At 46.8% G+C, this 27,170-nt stretch overlaps 1 protein-coding gene across 2 annotated transcripts in view; it reads right to left on the bottom strand.

Annotated features, from left to right (window-relative positions):
* ACSL1 (acyl-CoA synthetase long chain family member 1) overlaps positions 1–15,750 on the bottom strand; it is a 46,004-nt gene extending 30,254 nt beyond the window's left edge. The window contains exons 1-2 of one of the 2 annotated variants that reach the window (XM_061404174.1): positions 15,671–15,750; positions 13,780–14,006 (exon numbers count right to left, since the gene is read on the bottom strand). In XM_061404174.1, the coding sequence (XP_061260158.1) occupies positions 13,780–13,977 (198 nt within the window). In that variant the 5' untranslated portion in view covers positions 13,978–14,006; positions 15,671–15,750. Of the gene's footprint in view, positions 1–13,779; positions 14,007–15,670 lie in introns of those variants that run through there. The other variant, XM_061404173.1, reaches the window with a different exon arrangement.
* Positions 15,751–27,170: the final 11,420 nt, after the last annotated feature.

A 27,170-nucleotide genomic window follows, 5' to 3' on the forward strand; every position in this document is an offset into this window, starting at 1 on the left:
TTCTTTTGGAGATCATGTCTACTGTTTTTCCTCTTTGCTAACTACCCTGTAATCTGTTAGGAACTTCAGTTTCCCATGCAGCATCTACTAGTTACCATCATCAGCTATAAAATGTACGGATGTGCATGGACTCCTCATCCCTACATGACCGGAGGGACTCCATGGAGTACAGGCTGAGCAGAGGAGCACCAAGGGAGCTGGAATGGAGAAAGAGGAGACGCTTGGAATCTACAGGGCACTGGCTCACCCCAGAGCCGAAGTCCTAGGAGGACGGGCAGGGGAACACCTGGGCCTCATGGGGAAAGCAGTTAGCAAACCCTTCACCAGATCTACTGAGTTGGAAACTCTGGGGGTGTGATCCAGCAGTCCGCCTTTCAGCCAGCCCTTCAGGGATCCGGTGCACCACTTGGACGCATTATGGTCCCAAATTAAGCCTTCCCTGGTGACTCAGTGGTAAAGAATCTGCCTGCTAATGCAGGAGATGTGGGAGACCCAGGTTCAATCCCTGGGTTGGAAAGATTCCCTGGAGAAGGAAATGGCAAATATTCCACTCCAATATTCCTGCCTGGGAAATCCCATGGACAGAGGAGCCTTGGCGTGCTATACAGTCCATGGGGGTGGCAAAGAGTTGGATACGACTAAGTGACTGAATAATAACACCATGGTCCCCAATAGGGAAGTGGTGAAAATCAGGGTAATTCCTAGAAGGAAATCTACAAGGAGGGTGATCAGTGTGCGGAACACAATGGAGACAGACCAGCTGACGTGGGCCTGATGAGGGCAGGGCAAGTCAAGTCTGAGCAGGAGGCACTAAGCGCTAATGACCGGGATTTGGCAGGTTACTGAAAGCAGGAGGACAAGAGCGCATCGGAGGCCTGTGAGAATAGCAGTTCCAGTCTATCCAAAATCAAACACTAGGACTTAGGGGTAGGTTTGAGAGAAGAGATTAAGTTTGCATGCTTAATCATTCAGTCGTGTCTCACTCCTTGCGACCCTCTGGACTGCAACCCACCAGGCTCCTCTGTCCGTGGGATTTTTCAGGCAAGAATACTGGAGTGGGTTGCCATTTCCTTCTCCTCCTCCAGGGGATCTTTCCAACCCAGGGGTTGAACCTGTGTCTCCTGTGTCTCCTGCACTGCAGGCAGATTCTTTACCTGCTGAGCCATCAAGGAAGCCCAAAACAGATTAAGTTTAGCTTTGAATATATGCAGACTCTATCTCTTCAAGACAGCAGGTCAACTCCCCAGTTCCTACTTGGAGAATCACTGCTCTTGAGTATCATTTTATAACAACTTTTGCTAAATAACTCTGGTTACACTACCGTTCTGGTGATATACGAACTTCAGGACTTTGAAGGTAAAGTCTTCAGGACTGTTTGGTAAAACAGTCAACTCAAAGTTAAAGAAGTTAATCACATCCCAAATAAAGCCATCCTATTCAAAAAGTAACCCGAGGACAAAATATTTATTACTATTCTAATTAGAAATCAGAATAAATAGCAAAAGTTTAGAGATGAAGCAGTAAATGAATTCTATGCCAAAAAGGTATAGGTGAAAACGCTGGGTGATAGGTCACATTATCAATTAATTGTAAGGCATACTCTGTAATTTCAGGAAAAGGGGTGAATGAAATGGGAGTGGGGGAGACCAAGCAATAAAGTCTGTGTTTTGAAAACCGTTGCTCTGTGATGATCAGTTCAGTTCAGTCGCTCAGTTGTATCTGATGCTTTGTGACCCCATGGACTGCAGCACACCAGGCTTCCCTGTCCATCACAAACTCCCAGAGTTTACTCAAACTCATGTCCATTGAATCGGTGATGCCATCCAACCACCTCATCCTCTGTTGTCCCCTTCTCCTCCCGCCTTCAATCTTCCCCAGCATCAGGGTCTTTTCAAATGAGTCAGTTCTTCACATCAGGTGGCCAAAGTATTGGAGTTTCAGCTTCAGCATCAGTCCTTCCAATGAATATTCAGGACTGATTTCCTTTAGGATTTCCTTTAGCATGGACTGGTGATGATGATGATCACACATGCCCATAAGAAATCATTTTTGATGTGCATGTACCACCATTCTTCTTGAATTAAAGTCCTGTCCATAAACACTGAGCACTGGCAACCTTGGTGACACCTGCAAAGGTGTGGGCTTGCACAGCTACAACAGCGAGGGCTCAAATGTCTGTATGTACTACAAAATTGAGCCATTTCAAGGGCAGGGCATTTAACTACTGGGTTATCCAAGTACATGCAGCTATTTTTAGGAACACCTACTTAAATGAAGAAATATTTTATATCTGGCCCCTTTGGACTTCTGCCATATCCTACAGGTCTGGTGTAGAGGTGTGGGTTTCAGCTGTGCTCAAGAAATAGGGAGAGGGATGCAGACACCCTGTGTGTAATGTGCAGGAAATCACCAGTAAGACTGAGTCACGGAGAACTATGGGTCTTTTATTTCCTCTTTAATGGGGTTCTACAGTTTTTCCAGTATTTTTAAAAAAAGGAGTGAGTCAGTGTGTAGTGACCACACTACAGTCAAATCAGCGGTCACGAGGTTATTTGGCTGTACAAGCAAAGGTTCCTCTAGAGGTCAGTCTCCCCACGTGGCTGAGTTAGGAAATAAAAGTTCAAGTTCCCCTCGAGGGCAGTGAGGACAGGACCACAGTGAACCATCTGTGAACCAATGGTTCCCAGGACTAGAACTCTGGCCAGTATTTGAGGAAAAGGAACACCTTGATGGGGAGAGTCATTTTGCATCACTTCCTTATTTAAATGCAAAAGCAGATGATTACATCCTTGAGAATTTCTCTGGGATAGAAAGGCCTGAGCTTTATGAATTGTGGTCCCATTTATCTTGATCTAGAAAATAGACAACTATGCTGTGAAAGTGCTGCACTCAATATGCCAGCAAATTGGGAAAACTCAGCAGTGGCCACAGGACTGGAAAAGGTCAGGTTTCCTTCCAATCCCAAAGACAGGCAATGCCAAAGAATGCTCAAACTACTGCACAATTGCACTCATCTCACACGCTAGTAAAGTAATGCTCAAAATTCTCCAAGCCAGGCTTCAGCAATACATGAACCGTGAACTTCCTGATGTTCAAGCTGGTTTTAGAAAAGGCAGAGGAACCAGAGATCAAATTGCCAACATCCGCTGGATCATGGAAAAAGCAAGAGAGTTCCAGAAAAACATCTATTTCTGCCTTATTGACTATGCCAAAGCCTTTGACTGTGTGGATGACAATAAACTGTGGAAAATTCTTCAAGAGATGGGACTACCAGACCACCTGACCTGCCTCTTGAGAAACCTATATGCAGGTCAGGAAGCAACAGTTAGAACTGGACATGGAACAACAGACTGGTTCCAAATAGGAAAAGGAGTACGTCAAGGCTGTATATTGTCACCCTGCTTATTCAACTTCTATGCAGAGTACATCATGAGAAACGCTGGACTGGAAGAAGCACAAGCTGGAATCAAGACTGCCGGGAGAAATATCAATAACCTCAGATATGCAGATGACACCACCCTTATGGCAGAAAGTGAAGAGGAACTAAAAAGCCTCTTGAGGAAAGTGAAAGTAGAGAGTGAAAAAGTTGGCTTAAAGCTCAACATTCAGAAAACGAAGATCATGGCATCCGGTCCCATCACTTCATGGGAAATAGATGGGGAAACAGTGTCAGACTTTATTTTTCTGGGCTCCAAAATCACTGCAGATGGTGACTGCAGCCATGAAATTAAAAGACACTTACTCCTTGGAAGGAAAGTTATGACCAACCTAGAGAGCATATTCAAAAGCAGAGACATTACTTTGCCAACAAAGGTTCGTCTAGTCAAGGCTATGGTTTTTCCTGTGGTCATGTATGGATGTGAGAGTTGGACTGTGAAGAAGGCTGAGTGCCGAAGAATTGATGCTTTTGAACTGTGGTGTTGGAAAGACTCTTGAGAGTCCCTTGGACTGCAAGGAGATCCAACCAGTCCATTCTAAAGGAGATCAACCCTGGGATTTCTTTGGAATGAATGATGCTAAAGCTGAAACTCCAGTACTTTGGCCACCTCATGGGAAGAGTTGACTCATTGGAAAAGACTCTGATGCTGGGAGGGATTGGGGGCAAGAGGAGAAGGGGACGACAGAGGATGAGATGGCTGGATGGCATCACTGACTCGATGGATGTGAGTCTGAGTGAACTCCGGGAGTTGGTGATGGACAGGGAGGCCTGGTGTGCTGCGATTCATGGGGGTCACAAAGAGTCGGACACGACTGAGTGGCTGATCTGATCTGATCTGATCTGACAGGCCCTAACAGTCAAGCACCCACTATGTTACTACTATGGTTTATTCCCTCTAAGGAGAGGGCTAGACAGTGGGAGGGATGGGGGAGGGAAAGGAAGAGAAAGCAGAGAGGGGTCAGGGAGAGCCGATAATGGCTAAAGAGACAGCTGATGACTTGGCTGGGCTTAAATGTCTCATCCATCTCTAGGGAGGAAAGCAGCAGGTGAAACCATGGTCCTTGGGGGAAAAAATGACTCCCCCCACCCTGCCCCACCAAGCATGTAGCTTTCCCATGCATCTTATTTACCCAGGCCACCATCACCTACCACCTTTTATGAACAGGCACAAAGAGGCTTTTCCAATCTAGGGACCTAGACGCCCTCTGGCCATGGGTTCTCCCCTCAGTAACACGGGATCTCTGACAAAACAAACTAGGTCTTTATTCAAGACCAGCCAACAGGTGATGCTCCCAACCATATCTTTCAGGATAATGAACAGGGAATTTTAAAAGTATTAATAGCTAGACTCCTCCACTATGCTAACATAAATGCAACCACATAACTACGAACCCTCAGGTTCACTACCAACGCTCCACCATTGAACCAGCCAGCTTCCCGAGGTCCTCCACACCCAGTGAGTGAAGGGGCAGAAGCACCAATTACAATGGGTGCTAGGTATCGAAATGTGAGCACAGGAGAGATGGAAGCAAGGGAGTATTCACTTTGCAGATGAGAAAACAGACAGACAGATGGTGGGGAGGCCTCCCTGTCTCATTCCCACGTCTAAAATGCAGTGGAGCAAGCTTCAAACCAGCCTGAGGGACTTGCCCACACACGGTCCACCTCCATCTTGGAGGATTCCGCCGGAGCCCGGTGGGCGACTGGGGGTCTGGCTCTCCATCGCTCTCCTCTAACCCTCAGAAGGCGCTTCCTTGTCCACCCTCCCTCCCTAGCTCGCTCTCCAGTTTCCAACTTCCTGAGCTGCTCCTGTCCCCATGGGAGGACCTGCCCTGGGGGTGAGGGAGGCTGTACTTAGCAAACCAGTTCTGTGCCACCAAACTCAGGGCAAGCTCCTCACCAGAGCAAACCAGCCAATCCCTCAAGGGAAAAATAGCTCCCTCCCACCTCTGTGGATGGGGAGAGAGTTGAGTCACAAATTCAAATCCCCTGCCTGTAGCATTTCCAAGTGCCTGCCACTTGGAACGTTCAAGGCACTAGCTCACAGTCTGAAGGAAATAGGTCTGTTCCCTTACTTGCTCGGCCTTTTAGACGCTGTCAAGGAAGGGTTTTTGCTGAGAGCCTCACAAAGGCCTATCTCTGCCAGTGTTTTTCACTCCATGGGAGTGGACCCCGCTTGTGGGGGAGGCTATTTTTAAACTTCGAAAAAAATTACAGCACACATTTCCATCGGGTATGTATACACATGGTCCCTGCTTCACGAAGCCCATGAGCATCGTCTGTGCAAAATCAAATCGTGTCTTCAGGCTTGTTTTACCATATGTATTCCCAGAGAGTAACTTGAGCCTTTCTTCCTGGCTGAAGGGAAGCCGGAAATTAAAAAAAAAAAAAAAAATCTGACATAATTGCTGGGGACCAGCCCCAGCTGATCCAGGGTATTCGAAGGAGAGACGGCCTAGGCGACTATTTATATGCTAATTAGAGATATAAAGAATAATAGAATGAGGATAGCTCAGTAGGAAAATTCAGTGGAGAAAAGAAGCTGAGTAGCTTGGTTTACGCGGGAGACCAATAAAACTTCAAGACAAGAAGTTTGCACCACTTACGTAGGCCGCAGGCGCCCTCTCAAATAGCGGAAGGTGCCTCACCCTAGACACCTTCTCGAGTGGGTCTTAGAAGCCCAGGCATAATCAGTAAGCGTGGTGGGTTCCGCGTTCCAGATGGAGACTCAGCTGGAAGTTAAAGGGAAGAATGACATGGGGAGACCAAGCGTTGGTGAGCAAGGCCCATAGCTTTATTTTTAACAGGGGCTTATATACCCTAAGTTACACATAGAGGATAATAGGGGATGCAAAGTCAGCAGTCTTTGATTCTTATCAAAAACCAGGGTTTCTTTCCTGCAAATGTATCGTATACAAATGGTTTAGGTGATTTATATCATCTTCTGGCCAGAAGGCCTATTAACATTTTATGACTCTTGACAAGGACTTATCAACAAAGACTTATTTTCTCTAAGAGTAATTATTATAAGGTTTGGCGCCATCTTCCAAAGATAAAATTGCATTCCTATAGGGCGGATGTGTAATGGGTTTACAACAAAGGAAAGAATTTATTACCTTAAGGGTCTAAAGTTACTAACACCAAGGCCACTACTTACTTTTTCTATATACCAACTACTAATTAATACATATTCAAGGATACAATTTAGGGGATGTGAAAACTTGGCAACAAACATTGATTCATCAATGAAATCCTTTACTAGTCTTATTCTGACAGTTTCTAATTCTCTGAGAGGCTCTAAGCTATTTGAATATCTTAAGCTTCCCGTGCCTCTCGAGGCTGGGAGACTGTAAACAATTGTATGCATAGCTGCAGGAGTCCGGGTAAACTTGTCAGGAGAGTTAGAGAGCCATCTGAGGGGTTTGGATTTAAACACTCCTAATTGTCCAGGAACTTTATTAATTGGAGCTGTAAGTTAACTCTTTGACAGAGCGAGATGGTGGTAGGGGACAGCCCCCAGTAAAGTCAGAGGTGAGAGCACAAAGCAATAAAGTAGGCAGACTCTGGTTTTTTTGGGGGGGGTAGATGCTCGAGAATATCCGGGCGGACTCCTGAGGCTCGATCCCGCCTTTGCGTATGCCGAGCCTCCTTCCTCATGACCTTTGTCGCGAGTGGAATGCCTCACTGGCTCCCGGCACATAATCACCATTCTTTCTTTGAATTCCTAAAGGCAGCTCCTTAATACTCTGGAGGTCTATCGTTGGCACAAAGATGAGACCCTCTGCCTTCAGATCTCTGGGACTCCCGCCCCTCACCTCACGGCTCATCCCACCCAGACACTGCGGCCCCCTGACCAACTCGGTGCTTCTATGCCTGCTTCAAATCACCGGCCACTCTCCAGCGAGCAGACACGTCTAACCACACTAGAAACTAGTTAGGTTTCCACTAAATAGTTTCATTAAGAAGTACTAGTTAGCAAGGTTTTTCATAGCTGTTATTAAGAAGCCCACTAAGTTTTAGAAACAATGCTGAGATTAACTTCAGGTATAAAAACACTCCCAGAAAAACATTTCTCATCAAATCCACTCCCTCCCAGCCATCTCTTCATCCCACCCTCTGTGCCCCAACTGCTAGGACAGCTGGCGGAAAATACGCTCAGATGTTGTGATGTTTCCTGAAAACGTGCATGAAAATCTTCTGAAAACCACAGCAGCAAAGTCGCCAGGGATGAGGTTGAAGGATTTATCTCTGTCCACTCTTTACCTGACCACACGCACAGCCATACAGCAGGGAAGAACCAGCTGAGGGGTAAAAGGACTAGAGCCTGCAGTCACAGGAGGCAAGTGAGCGAGCATCAGTGCCCACACAGGTTTACACAAGGACTGCTGACAGATACGAAGCCAGAGCCTCAAACCCAAAGATTCTTCCGAGGTCTCACACACCCTGCTAGCCGGCTGTTCTCGGGCTTCCGGGGGTGAGAGTGATGCTCATGTTCATGTTCGTATTTACTGTACAAATGACTGCAGGGACGAGACTGCCCCTGTTCTCCCTCCCTTCCTCCCACTTGAGGGCCTGGCTCACACTCGTCAGGCTAATTATGCCCCTTGCAGATGGCCCTGCCAGTCCTCCACGAGCCCACGGGGCTGGTGGCAGTGGTGTGAGTGATCCCACCATCTGGCCGCACCTGCCCTTCCTGGGCAGCCTTCCCCCTGCTCCCCTGCAGCTTCCCCAAAGGCTGGTCCCGACTCGGCCGCCTCCCATCCTGCCCAACTCAACAAACTGCTCAAGCCCCCTCCACTCTGGTCCAGAAGGCATTGTCATTCTTGATGTGTTTTTTTTTTTTTTTCCAGCTTTGGTAAGGTATAAATGACATGGTGGCAGTTTATTCACTAACTTGTATCCAACTCTTTGCAACCCCATGGATTACAGCCTACCAGGTTCCTCTGTCCATGGAACTCTCCAGGCAAGAATACTGGAGTGGCTTGCCATTACTGGAGAAGATCCTTCTCCAGGTGATCTTCCTGACCCAGGGATCAAACCTGCATCACTGCAGGCAAATTCTTTACCAACTGAGCCACTAGGGAGTTCAGTAATTGATATATTTCATATTTTAAAATCTTTTTTGGTAGGGACACCTAAGTTCTACTCTCTCAGCAAATTTCAATTATGCGATACAGTGTTATCAGCTTCACCTCGTCATACGTTAGATCCTCAGACCTTATTCCTCTGACAGCTGACAGCTTGAACCCTTTCACCCACCTCTCCCTGTTTCCTCCAGCACCACCCTCAAGCCCTGACAACCACCATTCTACTCACGGGTTCTAGGAGTTCAACTCTTTTTTGGGGGGGCACTGTCATCACCCCTTCGTCTCCATAAGTCCAGAGTGAGAACTTCATACAAACTTTTAAACAATGCTCTCTTCTTGTGCAGAAACTGCTTTGTCAGTTTGCAAATGGGTCTTCACACCCATGCCTGTGTGACAGTGTGATTCTATTGGCTACGGGGGAAATCCTACTCAGCGACAGTCTCACAGGTACCTGTACACACAGACTAGGAGCGCCATCCCTTGTCACAGTGGCCCCGGCCTGAGGTTTGTCTGGATAACCCATGGCATCCAGAAGGCCTCAGTGGATGGGAACTTTTGAATTTCAAAGCCTTGCAATTTACTGAGCATGGCTTCCAGGGGTCTGGTGTGCTCCATTTAGGTTGCTTCCTTCAAGTTCTTCTCTGACGAGGAACCATGGTTCTAGTTTCATGGCATGAAAATAAGTCACTCATGTGACTCTTAGGAAGGACCTCTCCACGGCGGTCCTCCCTGCTGGGCCGTCCACTCCGCAAGGGCAGCAGCCTCTTCCTCCTGTGTCCTGTGAGCACCATGAACTTGCTGAACAAATGCCAGTGAATGCCAGTTTCATGCCTACTCTCTGTGAGCAGGGAGAACTGAATCCAGAGGGTCACAGCCTCCATACTCGATTTTTTAGCAGCACAGGATTCAAATACTAATGTAAGTTCCTCACCATACAAACCCCAACACATGAATGCTTAAATCTCAACCTTTCACGTGAAAGAGTCACCCAGCCAACAAGTGACCTGGATGTCATGAGGTCATTTGGAGTGAAGTCATCCAACATGGAGATAAGTTATACCCAATGAACTTGTTCTGCCTACTAAAAGAGGTGAACCCACACTAAGCCAAGGCCTGGTAACAAGTTTAAACAGTGACTCTTAAGTTATTACCAGAGGTACAGTTTTATTTTTGGCCGCACTGTGTGGCTTGCTGGATCTTAGTTCCCCATCCAGGGGTTGAACCTGAGGCCCCTGCAGTGAAAACGTGGAGTCCTAACCACTGGACCGCCAGGGAAGTCTCCCTTGAGATACATTTTTAAAACAAGTTCTGATATTCTTCAAATGAAGCCTTTAAAAGGCTAAGGACTGGAAGGTGTAAAAAAGTTTTTACTTGCTATGATTTATTCCCTTATTTCACTCTATTACAATCCCCTGGCAGGCCTCAAAAAACTTCCTGACTTCATTTAAGAAGATAGTCATCTCAATGCCTATAGGACATTGCAGGAACTCACATACTGGTTCTGCCACCTCCTTCTGCAATGGCAATGGTTCTCATCAATACTTTGCAATTGGTTTGTTGCCTAACCCCCTTAAACTCTGGCCCACAACCCCTTCAGCAACTAGTTCTGCTGTGACCTGGCTCAGGGAAGGCAGAAGTCACCAGGACCCACTTGGACTGCTGCTGCCCAGGTTCTGCCAGTCCTCTGTCCCTCCCCTAGTCCTCACCTCCACCCCGTCCTCGACAGTTTCTGATCCTACATCCAACTTGGGTGGGGAACCCCAGACTCCATTTCTTATCTGACCTGCCCCTTTTCCGCCTTCCATTTCTGCCACTGCCTTTGCCTGCAAATCCATTTTCAGAAGAGTCTGCTCCCGGGTTCAGAAGGTCTAGCCACTGGCTCATCAAATTTATCTACATGAACGGAAAGCTTCCTTATTTACTCTGCTTTATCCTCTCCTCACACCCTCCTCCCATCCCCAAACAAAGAATCTTAGTTAAAATACGTAACTTTCAACCACTGTTAGGAGGCAGCATAACAGAGTTTCAGATCTTCCTCTTACTATGTGGTATAATTTCACCTGGGTGGGCTCCCATTGTTCTCCCATCTCTAAAATGCAAGAGTTTAAAGAGAAGAGTTTTAGGGAAAAAGAAACCCAACATTTACTGAACACTTCTCTTGGGCTCAGTTGATCTCTGCCTGTATCTACACAGCCTCTCAACGTGCTGGGAGGGAAGGCCCTGGTCGTTTCTCTTCTCCAGATGAGGAATCTGAAGGTCAGGCTGGATGAGCCTGCCCAAGGCTACCTGGCCCTTAGCAGAGCAGACCGGGTTAACCTCAGCTACATCCCCCTGCTTCTCTGGTCCTTTCCGGCTCCGACACACTCTCCTATGCCCTGGAACAGCAACCACCACGGCCTGGGCCCTGACCAGTCCCCCTGGGTTTCTGGTCACTCGAGAAAAGACTGTTTTCACGAGGGGAACATGGGGACCTCAATTTCAGAGAAGACTTTTGTGGTGGTTGTTTTAGTTACTAAGTTGTGTTTGGCTTTTGCAACCTCAGGGACTGTAGCCACCCAGGCTCCTCTGTCTATGGGATTTCCCAGGCAAGAACACTGGAGTGGGTTGCCATTTCCTCCAGCATATCTTTCCCACCCAGGGCTCGAACCCAAGTCTCCTGAATTGGCAGGCAGATTCTTTACCACTGAGCCACCTGGGAAGCCCAGAGAACAGGTTGAAACCAGAAAACTCCCTTATCACTCGAGTGTGATTAAAAAATAATAATAAAACAGACGAATACAGAAAAACTTGCTTCCATGCTCTGCTCAAAGTTATGGGGAAAAGCAGAGAAATCTGTGGAAGAGTTCTTCCTGGACTTGCACTGTTGCAGCTGGGGGCTGCACCCCAGACAGGAAACAGCTCTCTAAACAGGGTCCTGATCAAATCAGGCTCCAAAATTTAAGAGAGACTTTTGGGATTCTGTGGCCAACTCCAGATTCTCTGTCCCCTTCTATAGCTCGTGTCTGCATTCTCTTTCTGGCACAAGTCTGTAGCACGGGTGCTAACATCTTCTTTATTATCCTGATTTGTAAAAGGAAATTTTAGAAACTTTAACTTATTTAGAACTTCTGTGCTGCTGCTTTAAAAAAAAAAAAATGGTGTAATTGGGAAACAGCTAGTGTGGATAATGATAAGATGCAGCCAAACCCAAAAGGGCAGATTCTTCTCATTTTAATAGCCACGTGAAGTTTACGGAAAGAGGAGGGTGAAAAAACTGTTCATGTGACATGGGAGGGGGTGTGAGAACGGGGTTGTGCAAATGGTGCTTACTTGACTTTAAAGTATGAACAAAGCAAGAAGACTTTAATCTGGTGATCAGCCCCTATGACAGCCTAAGATAGACAGGCTCTGGACTAATACTTAATGAATTAAGCTCCTACTGCTGCCATGGAAGCCCATATGACAATCCTAGCAATATATAAGCATCTATAATTATTAAGTGTCATAACTCCCAAGCTAATCTTAAGTTCAATATTTTAAGTTCTTTTTTAGAAATGCAAAGCAAATTTTGTACCTCTTCCTAAGACCTACACGTTCTGAAAATCAGAGCTAAATCTACTATTCCTATAAAGAGCAAAGTCAGGAAGCCCCTATACCAAGTTGTAGAATTTGAGATTTTAATTTTCTTTCTATTTATCTGAAGTTTCAAATTGTTCTCTAAAGAAGATGCATGATTATTTTAAAAAGGCTCATTGACTTTACTCTAAGCTGGAACTTAAAAAACACATTGCCTCTCCAATTTCTCATACAAAAGAATTTGGCTTTTTTACTTTTTACAGTTACTGCTAAATTATAAATATCTTAAATTTGCACTTGCCAAGGACTGTTTTCCTAGTGATGGCAATGCTACTATGAGATACCGGGTCCTCTGCCAGAAGAGAAGAGATGCCAGAAACTCCACACACACTAGGAAAAATTAAATTCTTCTCACGATTGGTATACGATTAGCTGTTGTGAAATACCAAGTTCATCTGCTAACTAGAAATGAAGTACAAAGTCAACTTGCCTCAGCAATAGTTCATTCTATTTTTACATTTTGGCATGAATTAGACTGATATTTTCTATATATTTTAAGAGTTTCACATGAATGAATCCAAGAGACAGTCTGAAATTAAAGAAGCGAAACCCTTTAAATAACAAAAAGGTATTAATCAGGCACGGGTTTATTTGGAAGGACACACTTTCCCCCTCATGGCCAACAGCCTGGGTTGGGGGGTTGGCGGGGGGGCGCGGGTGACCTTTCACCACATAGCTAAAGGTAAATGAGGTGATTCTGTCTTTCACAATGTTCTTTTGCAAGTCATAAGTCCTGAAAATGAAATCTGACTTGGGGAGGGGAAAGCAGGAAACGTCAAAGCAGAGCAGGTGAAGAGTCAAAGCATCTGTGAACGCCAGGCTGCTTCATCTTTGCTGCTGACCTTTTAAGGGATGTGCAAGGAGAGGAAGGTAGAGTGGGCGCACTGAGAAAAGAATCCTTCTGGAAGAACCTTTAGACTGCCCTCTCATCCCATCCAGGAAGCCCTAATTATGGAACATCACTCACTGCCTAGATTTTTACAACAATGAGAGCATGACCTTTCGTTCGCCCAAGTTAAACGGCAACCACGGTACTGAACTCGACTTCTTGTTGAAGTCCTTGTTTGACGTCTTGTTGGATGTCCAACATCTTGTTGGATGTCCTTGTTTTTTCTCGCCCATCCTAAATTCTGTGGCTCCATTATTCCTGAAGGCTCCTAGGCTGGCCTCATTCTATCATTAGTAGAAATGCCCGAGTCCCTTTCAACCTCTGCATGATGTTCTCCAGGTATCAGACAATCACAGGTGAAATCCTTCTTTCTCTAACAACTGACAGCCCTCTTCTTGGCTGAGGGAGGGGACCCTGTGCTTGCCTTCTCCCCTCTCAGGGCCCTCTGGGCAAAGCGCACTGCCCAGCGGTGGGCAGAAGCCCCATGCAATTTGGGGATGAGCCTCTGCTCCGTGTGTAACGTGGGCAGACACCTAACCAGCACCACCACGTGCATCCCTCTGCCCTATATTTTGACCTCTTCCTCTCATCGCTGCTGAAGTCCTGTCTGGGGAGCACATTTCAGTTTGCAAAGTGCCCTGGAAAACAAATATTTGCTTGGGATTGTGATCCTGCTGGATGTCACCATGATGGGGCCTAGAAACTGGGGAGAGAGGCGGGAAACCTGGGGGCGGCCAGGTTCCACTTACCGGCACCTCCACTGACTGCATGGCCAGGTCGCATGGAGGCTTCAGGGCCCGTGGCCGCGTGGCGTACCAGAAGGTGGTGAGCGCCGCGAACGCGCCGAAGCCCATGAGCGTGTTGGTTGGAAGGGTGCGCACGTACTGCCGGAAGTCAAGCAGCTCTGGCAGCCGAAAGTACTGGAACAGCTCGTGGGCTTGCATCATCCTGGGTTGGCAGCGTCCTAAGCCACAGTCTGTGGGAGAGAAAAAGGTCATGTTCATTCCAGGGAGGAGGGATGCTGTGACAAACTCCCCAAGGCCGATGACCATCAGCTTGATGGTTGGCTCATCAACGGGGGCATTAGAGCCACGGGCTGATGGCTCAGGCCGTCTTCTCCTGGCTGGCAAATCTCACTTTTCTAAAAGCACTTTAGGAATTCATTTTACTCTGTTGGCTTGTGTAAAGTTCTCATTATCCCCATTCAAAAGACTTAGCCACTCAGAATTCTTGCTGTAAAATGGTAACATAAGGGGCATGAGTTACCATTTTCTTGTCTTACATTCTCTCCCTGTTCTCTGCCACCTGATCAAATACACTCAACTCTCATTATCAAGGCAGATGGGGAGAAGGACAAAGAGGCAGACACACGCCCAAACCACCCGAGGGCCATCAGTTTTCACGTCTTCTCACAAAATGCAGCACAAGCTCCCCAGCTGGTGAAACAGGTCACGCTGGGTTTCAGGGTGTGTGTGGGGTGTCTCTCACCTTCCCCACACTCTTTGTAGCATAAAAGCAGCCACGTAGATGTAGGGGAAACTGGAATCAGTTATCCTGATAAAACAGTGTCTTTTATATTCCTCAAGCTATTACAGCTAAATAATAAAAGGGTGTGCATAAATATCTAGAGAGATTCATTCAGCAACTATCTAGAGAGATTACAGAATAGTATTTGAAAGAAAGTGTAAAATAGTACTTAAGATTCCAGATTCTAGAGCCAAATCCTGCCTCCCTGGTTCATTTGCTGAATAACTGGGGACAAATCACTCCCCTCTCTGTCCTCAGTCTCTTCATCAGTAAAAACAGCACCTATCTCATAGGGCTTTTATGGTTCACATAAAGAATTTAGAATGGTGCAAGGCATCACAATGAGTTCAATTAAGCTGAGCATTATTATTATTTCCTCTACTAATATTCTATATTTCTCCTGCATGAGGAACAATAAGAGATACAGGTAATAAAAACTGACACTTATCTACAAGGAGTTTACATGCAAAATTAAGAAGCCAAAATACACAGAAGAAAATCAGATGAACAGCCACACACACACACACACATATATAGAAAAGCCTCTAACTGAATATTATAGACAATTTATATACATATAATGATATAAAAAATTAATGTGCAGTACAGAGAACAAATAATAATTCTAATTAAAAAATGATTGATCAGTAACTACTCTCAAGTATGTCTGGCACACATATGGCAGGAAATCCTAGTAAACTATCTGAAAGACTTCTCAGAAAACTCCCCTGTAATGCGGTAAGTGGTAACCTTTATCATAAATTCAGACAGTATGTTTGAGCTCCTTACTATATGTTCTTTTAAATAGCTAGGTCCCAAGACTGAAAGTAGTTTTTCTCCCCCTCAGATACAGAAATCCTCTTCAAATTTAAATCTATATTATTGTATAAATATCTTCACAGTCACAGAATACCAAGAACTTTCCCTGGCCATCAGTACTTCTAGAAGGCAATGTCACAGCCAGCCTTGTGCTCCCACAGCCTGGGGCAGGCGTACAGAAAAGACACACACATATACACAGACACAGACAATTTCTAGCTTTAACACGACAACAGAGAAGAAGCAGGTTAAGTGCATTTCTTCAGGTCACCACTGCGGAGAGAACGCACTCACCGTCTGTGCCACCGACAGCTGACTGCTGGGTGACACACCAACCTCAGAAAGGGACCAGGACACGGGGGTGGGGGCAGGGCTAGGGGTGTACGCGCTCAGCCGTTGCCTGCACAGCCTGCCAAGGTCTCTCCGGGCATTCGTCACATGCCCAGTCCTGTGCTGCTGCCCACTGGGCTAAAGGTAACTAGCAGACAAAATCCATACGTGACTTCTCAGGAGAACAGACGGTGGAGGGTGGGCCAATGAGAAGCTGGGAGCAGTCACCCCACTGCTCCACCCATGGGCAGGGACAGGCATCAGTTAGTGTCACTGCTGGTGCCAGTTCCAAAGGCAGACACTGGTTTCTTTCTGCTCGCCTCCCCAGTCAAGAGAGACAATGGGCATATTTAAGAAACAAAACAAAACACTGAAATGAATGATCAAATGCTGGGTGGTCATGTCAAACAGACATGAGACAGATCAAGAAAGGAACTGATTGTCAGCCGTACACTGACAGCAGATTTCTTCTAGATGAATTCATAGCTCGGACTGACCTACCCCAGCCATTCACCAAATGTGAGCATCTAGTGTAGGCTAAGGGCTGGAAGACGGTGCCCATGACCTGGTCAGGGCTCTCAATAGGTTAACCAGCTACTGGGGGAGACTGTTGTTGTTCAGTCACCAAGTCGTGTCCGACTCTTTGTGACCCCGTGGACTGCAGCACGCCAGGCTTCCCTGTCCCTCACCATCTCCCGGAGTCTGCCCAAGTTCAAGTGAGGGAGATACAAACTTTAAAAAAAGCAGTTATCTGTTTGCAGGTGGGGTGTTAGCACTGTTAAGATCCAGTGATCAGGGAAGACCCCTCTGAGGAGAGGGTGTTGACACCGAGACTTTAAAGATAGGCAGACAGAGTCCAGGTCCTAGTAGCCCCAAGTGGTTAGATTTCATAAACAGTATTGCAATTCCACGGATGCACAGAAACATTATGCATAAAATGTGCATACCTCCTTTTCCCTCTAATCATTCTGGCTGTCTTCATCATCCATGGCACTTAAAGTTTATTACACACATCCCTGCCCTTCCCTCTTGTCTCCCCAAAGTCCCTGAAATAATTTTCATTATTTCATGTGAATTTACAGGAGTTGTTCAACAGACTCACAGCCCTGTGAGAGAATATTAAATCATCCCCCCATAAAACAAACACTGTCATAAACAAGTGATTAACTTTTTTATCTTAAGCATCGGTAATAGCCAAGCTACAAGTAGCCGGCATTGTACTAAAAAAGAAATAAGTCTATTTCTAGAAATAAATCTAGGAAAGAAAACTTAAAAACAAACAAACAAACAAAACAGAAAACTGCTGATTCAGTAGCATCCCTGCAAAAACTTTTTACTAGGTACTAATCTGTAAGGCTAAGGAGTTAAATCCAGCTAAACTCTTTATCTTTACAGGGTGATGACAACAAGGTTATCGTTGCTGTTCAGTCACTTAATCATGTCCGACTCTTTGCGACCCCATGACCTGCATCACACCAGGCTTTTCTGTCCTTCACCATCTCCTGGAGCTTGCTCAAACTCATGTCCATTGACTTGGTGATGTCATCCAACCATCTCATCCTCTGTCACCCCCTTCTCCTCTTGCCCTCAGTCTTTCCCAGCATCTGGGTCTTTTTCCAATGAGCTGGCTCTTCACATCAGGTGACCAAAGTATTGGAGCTTCAGTATCAGTTTAATTCCCACTTCTTAGATGGCAGCTAGGTAAAAAGGTGCAAATCAACTCTGCTGAACAAACTGGCTAACGTCGTACATGGGAAAACTATAGTCCACGCAATGAAGAACAAACCCAATATCTCATACAGGACCACGTAAGGAACAACTCTTAAATGTGAATGGGGGGCATTATAAATCATTTCCCTTCTGATTAACTACTTTTAAGGAAAAAGCTTTTAGGCTATTTAGAAATGGAGGCAGACCTACATGCAAAGAAAATTGCCTACAATAAATAGCCTTTAAATGCTCAAGGTGAACACAAACACCGGGCTTTAAAAAGTTGCATCAGGTCTTCTATAAGTATCACAAGACACACGTACTAGTCAACAAGTAGTAAAATAAACAAAACCCAGATTTTATTACTGTTCCAACGGTGCTTTAGCTGGAATAGTTTCCTTAATTTTTTTGAAAAGCAAATTTCTACATCATCATCTCAGGAAGTTTTTATAGCCAGGCTATATACTCATGGTACTGCTTGCTAAGAACATGATTTAATCAGCTTAAAGGCTTAAGCAGCCAGTATTTCTTGATGACACGGGACTAGTGACAGCCTGCCTCTCCTTCTGTAAAGCTACTCCCACAGCTACAGAACGTGAGCTTGCTCAGTTGAGTCTCTCGACTCTCCTATAGAGCTGGAGTCTAACACTACGGATGGCAGGGAACATCCCAAGGGTGGCAAAAACCTGGCAGGAGCTCAACACAAAGAACCAGAGTGAAGGACGCCTTCAAATAGATGGAAACAGATGTAGAGGCAGGGGAATCAAAACCGACTGCATGACTGTCGAAAAACACAAGTCCTAGTATCCAGCTGCCTGAACTTTGGGAAAAAGAGATAAACCACACAGTATCAATTTTGTGTTTTGGAAAGGTTTTCACGTCGTGTGTCTTATCTAAACATCACAATATAAAATCTGATGAGGAAACTGAGGCTGGACATTTCCAAGGCTTCCCAAAGGTATCTCCCAAGACGTGGACACCAGCCCAACTACATTCACACTTTTTCCTCGACAGGATTCATTCTTACCCTCTGCTGGGCAGCTGACTCTCTCTACTCAGGACATGCACACTCTTCTGTGCACCTGGGGCTCACAAGGTCCCTGCAGTCCACGCCCCAGGTTAGGAATCATGACAGCAGGCAGCCTCTACAGATCCCTCTAGAACATACATGCCACGGTATTATCAATAGGAGAGCTCAGCGTCTGAAATCCATCACACCCTCCATGTCCCTCAGAGCTGCTAGCATCTTCCCCCTTCACCCCCAGCCTCGGAGCATGCAGGTTCAAGACCCACTGTACACAAAGGTTCACCTCTTACCATTCTATTTGCACCAGGAAAAGAGTGGCTCAGGGTCACTTTCTGTGTGACTCACAAGAGCATCGTTTTCTAAGGACACACACACACACACACACACGCACACAGCTCCGGTGATTCTGCAAACAGATACTTACATTAGCATTTTATTTCCTTTGTGTCATTTATAAACCCCCAAAATGAGTGAGGTGGATGTTTCTCTCCTTCTAAAGGTCCTCAAGCTTTCATCCAGTTGAGTAACAGCGGTTTGACGGACTACTTCACCAAGAATGCAGCCCTCCAACAAGCCCACATAAATAGCACCCTTGCCCCGGCAGCGGCAAACGAGGAAGTCCTGACATCTCGCCTTAAAGCAGCAGGCCGAGCTGGCAAGACACTGCCGTTCCTTGCTCCACCTCCTCCCCTGCACAATAGGCTCTTTACAGAGCCCTGAAAGCACCCTCTTTGTCTGGCACTAGCTGGGCAGAGCTGGGCCTCGGGAGCAGCAAGAGAGCAGCGGCCAGGCCGTGTGCTGTTCTTTCAACGGGCCTCTCCAAACCCACTGGATTCTTGCTCCTTAACCCTGGCTGGCAAAGTACCTAAAGCTAGGTTTGCTTAAACCATCCCCTCTGGAGCTAAATGAGCAGTCGGGCTCTCCATAGAGAGAGGAGCTACAGAAGCTCCACAGTGGTGCCAAAGTCCACAGGCCCAACCTCATTCCACGCGGGAATTTCTGACCATGGTCACTGCCCTAGGACCATCTCCTCATCCTGAGTATGAGCCACAGAAGGACCACCTGGGTCACTGCAGGACCCCGGACACACAGAACAAGTAGTTCCATGGGAATTTATCCCCATCCGCTGCCTTGGGGCTTTTCCTCCCAAGGAAGCAAAGAACACCTTAAACCCGCTGAATTTTCACTAAAGTGATTCCGTGGCTCCCCAGGTCAATTTCCAAAAAGATTTTAAAAGGAGAAAGGGAACAGAGATGCTCTATGTTTTGAAAGCTGACTTAATGAAATAGCTGAGGCAAGTTGAATAATTCTATACTCAACCATTCTCTGTTCACCTTCTTAAAGTTGTCCAAGAGTGGGACACACAGCTTTCCCAGGCAAGTTTAGGGCTAGACTGATTTTTTTTAACCCATAAGACTAGAGCCAGGCCTCACCCATTCACATTGGCCACAGGTCACCACTACCACATATGCCCCCAAATAAAGAAATTCCAAATATAACGTGCCCCACTGGAACGGATATATTTTGGGGGATTGGTCAAATGTCTACTTATAACAGTCTCTCTATTACACATATTTTTAAGTCATCCAACAATATACATTACTTTATAAATATCTGTTGTTTTCCTATTCACATTTCATGAATTCAAGGTCTTTGAACGTGCTTTTCCCAATAGGGTCTCTGGAAACCCCAAAGCCATTTTTTGAGGATTAAAGTTTTCTATAGCATATCTTCACAGTTTTCTCTTCCATTTAAGCTGGTTGAATGGAAGCATTTCTTGAAGTTCTATCTGCAGCTACCACTGCAAAAATTCTCCTAAGTTACAGGAATATAATTTGTATATTAGGACAGTTTAAAAAAAAAAATTTGTCCTATAGGTCCATATTCATATAACTAGACCAAACACGTCACTGCTTTTTACAAAAATATCCAACACTTGCCTTTGTAAAGCCCAGCTCCCAGAAGTAATTACTTAGCCAGTGTTCAATTTCTTTGCCTTAGCCTTTTATAAGAACCCAAAACTTGGACTGCTGCAGTCCATGGGGTCACACCGCTGAGCAACTGAATGGACTAACTGAAGACCTGGATTGGCAGGGCTGGCTTCAAGATTGGGTGTCCCCCTCCACAACTGACATTGTTCAAAATAGCATCCAAGAGAGCATTCCAAAATGGGAAAGCCTTAGTAAGACTCTAAAAGAGGACTGAAAGAGAGTTTGGGGAAACCTCGCCTTCTTTGGGGCAGGGATCTGCCAAAATCTTGCAACCCCATTCATGAAGCTTGAAGCAAACTGCATAACAATGGTATAGATAATAAATAGAGAATAATGAGGTGGCTTAAGTAAGAGCCAAAAAAAAAAAAAACCAGACTTTTTCTGGGGGAGCTGCGTGCAGAGGCAAGAAATGAGTGTGGTCTAACTTCAGACAGAAACAGGATGATGAGAAGTGACTCCCCACCTCACCTCTAGGATTTGGGGAAGTTAATCTGGAACGAATGGCAGGGGTGAGTCACACAGCAGAAGGGAAGGTACACCTTCGGGGAAATCAGCATGAGATGACGACGTCTGTGAGGCCGCTGTTAGCTAAGCACGCGCCTTGTGTCAGGCCGGTGCTGAGCAGTTACCCGTGACAGCGTGCTTAAGGCTCCTAAGAGTCTTCATTGCACGGAGTCATTACCATCAACGGAAAGATCAGAAGACAGAGCAGGGAAGTTCAAGTCCCCGCCCAGCTCCACACAAGAACAGGACCAGAGCCCGGGCCAAGGGCAAGGCCGCTGCACCTAGAGAGGCAAGTGTACGCGGTGAGATTCAAAGCCAGACGAAGGTGGGACACAACACAGAGGACAATAAACAGCCAGGGGCTTTCAAAAGTTGGGGTGTGACTCCCAGTGTGAAGGGACAAACGGGGCTTGAGCACAGTCGAATACTCTTCAGCCTTTACAAAAGGAGGAAATTCTGATACACGCCAAGACGTGAGCGAACCCTGAAAGTGCTATGCCAAGTAAAAGAAGTCAGACACAGAAGGACAAATGGTGTATGATCCTGCTTATACAAGGGCCCGAAAATAGGCAAATTCACAGAGACACAAATAGAGGCTACCCCGGGGTGGGGTGGGTGGGAGTTAACTGCTCCACAGGTACAGTGTCTGTTTCGGATGATGAGAAATTCTGGAGCTAGAACGTGGTAATGGTTACACAACACTGGGAATGTACTTAATGCCTCCGAACCGTATACTTAATGGTGGTTTAAAATGGTATATATTATATTTTATCAGAAATTTTTTAAAATCTTAATCACTTACAAAAATACTGACCAGGATTTAGTAACTAAGTGGATATAAATGAAAAAAAAAAAAAGGGGGAAGGAATTGGAAGGCTGAGTTTTTGAGCCCGGAGGATGATGGTAGAACCATGAAGTGGAGGGAAGGCTGCAGGGGTCTGCAGGCCCCTCACGGACGGTCTGTCCTTTCTGCGTGCTCCTCTGGGCTCCCCTGCTGATTGCATAGAGGCACAGGTCCTGCTGCTCATCACTTCTGTTCCTCCTCTGAGCTCCTCCCTTTCTGGCACCTCAAAACCCAAGGTTCAAAACCCCTCCACACCGGCTCCATGGTCCCCCTCACCTACAGCTCTGCTCCCTGGTCCTGCCATAAGATGCCCAGTTCCTACCCAAATAGGCCAGAGGCTGCTTCCCTGAGAAAATTCTTACAGAACCCACTCAGTCAGAAGCAGTGAATCCTTCCTCTGAATTCCAGGCATGCTTTAGTTCCAGCCCTCGCGTGGTCCTCAGCACCTGGGTTGTGCTTCTGGTGGGTGTAGGCTCCCCTTGGGGAGATGCTCCCCCTCCTGGTGGGGTGTCACCCCGGCCCACCTGTCTCAAGAGGCCCTTGCATGGTGCCCTGTCTAGGATAGGTGCTTCCTACACACTTCCTAAGTCACGAACAACTCTGTGATTCTGCCTGGTTCTCTGCTGCAAGCCCCAGAAGATGTATCATATACACAGAGCTGCGATTCTCCAAAGACAAAAGGGGGTATTCAAGGTATTTTCAAACTTCAGCCTCCTCCCTCAGCAGCCACGCTGCCTGTGTGAGTGAGGGCCCTAGGAGGAAGCAGCACCTTCCAGAGGACGTGGAGGCAAAGAGACACACAAGAGGGCAAGCCACCCCTGACACGCGGCCTTAATACATTCTCCTTCCCAACTCGAACTTATGCATGATATCACCCCATGGTTATCTAAAGCAATCATCTCCACTTCTCCTTCGCAGAAATTTAGACATCCATTCACACAATAGTGTGATTGTGCTGTTATTGTTCAGTTGCTCAGTCGTGTCCGACTTTTTGCAACCCCATGGACTGCAGCACGCCAGGTTTCCCTGTCCTCCACCATCTCCTAGAGCTTGCTCAAACTCATGTCCATTGAGCCAGTGATGCCATCCAACCATCTCATCCTCTGTCGTGCCCTTCTCCTCCGGCCTTCAATCTTTCCCAGCATCAGGGTCTTTTCCAGTGAGTTGGCTCTTCAAATCAGGTGGCCAAAGTATTTGAGCTTCAGCTTCAGCACCGGTCCTTCCAATGAATATTCAGGGTTGATTTCCTTTAGGATTAACTGGTTTGATCTCCTTGCAGTCCAAGGGACTCTCAAGAGTCTTCTCCAACAACACAGTTCAAAATCATCAGTTCTTTGGCACTCAGCCTTCTTTATGGTCCAACTCTGACATCCATACATGGCTACTGGAAAAACCATAGTTCTGACTAGATGGACCTTTGTCGGCAAAGTAATGTGTCTGCTTTTTAATATGCTGTCTAGGTTTGTCATAGCTTTTCTTCCAAGGAGCAAGCATCTTTTAGTTTCATGCTTGCAGTCACCATCTGCAGTGATTCTGGAGCCCAAGAAATAAAATCTGTCACTGTTTCCCCATCTATTTGCCATGAAGTGATGGGACCTGATGCCAGGATCTTCATTTTTTGAATGCTGAGTTTTAAGCCAGATTTTTCACTCTTCTCTTTCACCTTCATCAAGAGGCCCTTTAGTTCCTCTTCACTTTCTGCCATAAGGGTGGCATCACCTGTGTATCTGAGGTTATTGATATTTCTCCTGGCAATCTTGATTCCAGCTTGTGTTTCATCTAGCACAGCATTTCACATGATGTACTCTGTATAGAAGTTAAATAAACAGAGTGACAATATATAGTCTTGAGGTACTCCTTTCCCTATTAGGAACCAGTCTGTTGTTCCATGTCTGGTTCTAAGTGTTGCTTCTTGACCTGCATACAGGTTTCTCGGGAGGTAGGTAAGGTGGTCTGGTATTTCCATCTCTTTAAGAATTTTCCACAGTTTGTTGTGATCCACACTGTCAAACACTTTGGCATCGTCAATGAAGCAGATGTTTTTGTGGAATTCTCTTGCTTTGTAGGTTAGTGTAAAACAAATCAAGGCTGCCCATGGGGAAGGCAAGAGCACAAAGGCCTCTCTTAAGTAGAACAGCCAATGTCAGAGGAAAGTCTTGAGTCCAGAGCCTGACCCTAGGGCTGGCCACCAATTTCTGAAAGTGTGTTTCCCCTGACAGAAAAGCAAATCTTCCAAACCAGAGACGCCACCCAGGGACTGGCGTGAGGAGCCCTCAGAAACGCCCAGAGTGGCCATCTGGGACACAAGGAATGTTTACAGCAGGACCTGCCTGCTCAGCATTCCCCAGAGAGAAAACGCCACCAGGCACACGGCTCTCCTCCTTCCTCTCTCCAACACCCAGACAAAGACCTGTCAGGTACACACTTGGGAAAGTGCTAATTACAGTCAGGCCCTGCCCAGTGAAGATATCCAGGTCACCTCAGAGCCTCCGGGTAGGAGCCAGGACAGAATGGATCTAAGAGGAAACATTTCCATTCAAAACAAAATTCCTATGAGAAGCAACATGTTTTCCCTTTAAACAGCGATTCACGACCGTGAGGCAGTATCTGGATACGTGTCAGGTAGGGGCACAGGGGCGTTTCCTGATACGAGTCAGACAAGGGACAGCCCTGGACAGTGCAGCCCTGTGGCCCGTCGGCTCTGCTTCAGCGGCCAGAGACCGGGAGGCTGTCTGTTAGGCTGACCCAAGGTTTCTGCAAGAACCATGGCAGAAGAGGCTCCTGCGGGCCAAGCTCCCTGCTCACGAGCAGGTCTGACGGGCGTGTGGTTTCAGCTGATCTGCGCACAGGGAGGGCCCTCATTACGTCTGCGGGTCCGCATGTCATAGACCATGACGCCGTGGTCTGGGTTGGTCAGGCAATACAAGAAGAGCCTGTTATGATCACAGCTGCAGAAGAAGGAAAATTCCTCCGGCCACTGAAACGACCCAGAAGAAAAGCCTCTCCACTTCCCTGGCCAGCAAGAAACCACAAAGTAAACCCCGAGACAGGAGGCTCCCAAGAGATGGGGAGAACAATCGAAGAGGAAACAGGACCAAAGTCCTTTCACAACAGCCAGCGCTGGACCCAGCTGGCAGGGGCCCTCCTCTGAAGGCCTCAGGACTGCAAGGAGGAGGTCCATTTGTTCAAGGAGCTGCACACAGAGAAGGGACCAAAGTCCTGGGTCCCCTCAGACGCTCTGTCCAAAGCTAGTATGTAGCTTCCAGTAGCGGCTACGGGAGGAGGCAGAAGAGAATCAGGAAAGAACGCGAGACCCACGTGCACAGAGCTCTCTGTCCAGGGACTGGCCGTGCCCCATGAGCTGCAAACCCCTGAGCCGACACCCCCTGCAGCCAGGGTGGGCTGGGGCGGCGGGGGGTGGGGCGGCAGGGAGAAAGGGGGAACAAGGGAAGATTCATCCCTTCTGTCACCAACATACCACACCGCATCTCTGAGACGATGCTAGAAGAGGCCCAAGCTGGCCACACAGTCCTGGCATTCAGTACCAAATAACAGGATCCCACCCACCCAGAAACTCTGGGTGACAGCGGGATGTATAAAAAGAAAACATCTAAAGGAAACAACCTGTTGTTAAAAACCATCAATTCTACAGGTGTCTGCTTTATGGTTTTATTATTCTTTGTACTTTTCTGTGTTTTTTTTTTTTTTTAATTTCTCAAGATAAAGAAGCTATAACTAGGTCAGGTCAGTTCTTTTCCTCCTGTATTTATGCCTTTCTCACCTGCTCCAGAAAGGGTCCCAGGTGGTAAACTGCCCTTCCCGCAGAATGACAGATGGGGTGAAAGCCCCTCCCAGAAAAGACATGTCTAAGCTCTCACCACCTGTCCTAACCTTTAAGAGTGAACGCATCTGCAGGAGTGAACCAAACTATCCAGGGCCCTGGCAGCCAGACGGGTAAGAAAGCACTGTGTATGGGCTGGAGTGCAAAGGGAGGTCAGTCCAGTGAGCCAGGAGCCAGACAGGAACAGGCAAAGGCAGGCAGGGGTGAGCGAACACCAAGGCCCTGCCTGTGCTGGGAGTCACCGGGGTGGCAGGTGGGTTAAAGACGTCGGGGACATACACCAGAGGCCCGGACACTCCTCTCTCCCAGGAGAGCACCCCGGGCAGGCCGCAGGCTGGGCATCGGCTAGCTGCAAGAGCCGATGGAAGAGGAAGCAGCCCAGTCCTTGCTGCCCTCAGAGGTCACGGGGATCAAATAGCAGTGACCTGGAGAAGAAGGCTAAGGGGACACATGGTTGGGTAGAGTTACTCACACCTCTCAAAATAGAGCAGGGCTTCAGAGGGATGGATAAACCCAAAAAACAGTTAACAGAGCAGGGGTGAGTGGAAAACTGAATAAAAGTCAGACTTTGACCCAGAGACAGAGCGAGGCCAGCTGCTCTCAAGCTTGGAAGAAATCCACTTTTGAGTGTTTAGAGATTTCAGCCCTGGGGATGCCCTCCGTGGTGCTGGAGTGGGAGAGACAAGAGAAAAGGTTAAGCAGGATCTGGCTCATTGTGGGTGGAGAGGTGAGCGAGCCCTTGGCAGCTAGGGTTACATCCAGAGTTCAGGTAACTATAAGAAAAGGTGATTAGCCCTGGGGAAGCTGAAGACAAAACAAATCCAACCAGTTGCAGAGAGTTACAGAATAATGCCCCAGTGTTTAAAAGAAGGAAGGGTGGGGTGGGGGGAGGGGAAGAGAGATCGTCCAATCTGGCCTCCTTGGAACAAGCAAATGCTAGTTTGTGGTCTCTATTTCCCCCTTATGCTTTCTTTACATTTTTATTATGAAAACTTCCAAATCTATTCAAAAGTATATAGGGTAGTACAAGAAGCCACCATGTACGCATAATAATCCCAGCTTCCATTTTAATAACGATCGACACCTTGTCAGTGTTGTTTCATTCTATATCTGTTTCTAAAAAACAAAAGCAAATCCCAAACATCCTATCATTCAGGTGACACTTCTGAGGCCCATTTTAGCTCTATGATTCTACAGCTTCAGGGACTTGGTTCTAAGAAGACTAAGACTGGCACATACATGGCCACCTGCCACTGACCAAAGGTTTAAACATAGAAAGCCAACACAAAGATTGATTTGAAGTGGCCAATCCAGCATGATATTTAATTGACACGTAAAAAAAAAAAAGGACATATATACACACATTTAGGGAGCTAGAGGAGAAGGAAATGGCAACCCACTCCAGTGTTCTTGCCTAGAGAATCCTGTGGCCAGAGGAGCTTGGTGGGCTGCTGTCCGTAGGGTCGCACAGAGTTGGACATGACTGAAGGGACTTAGCATGCATGCATGTATTGGAAAAGGAAATGGCAACCCACTCCAGTATTCTT

Source organism: Bos javanicus, chromosome 27, assembly GCF_032452875.1.
Source record: "Bos javanicus breed banteng chromosome 27, ARS-OSU_banteng_1.0, whole genome shotgun sequence".
NCBI classification, from domain to species: Eukaryota; Metazoa; Chordata; class Mammalia; order Artiodactyla; family Bovidae; genus Bos; species Bos javanicus.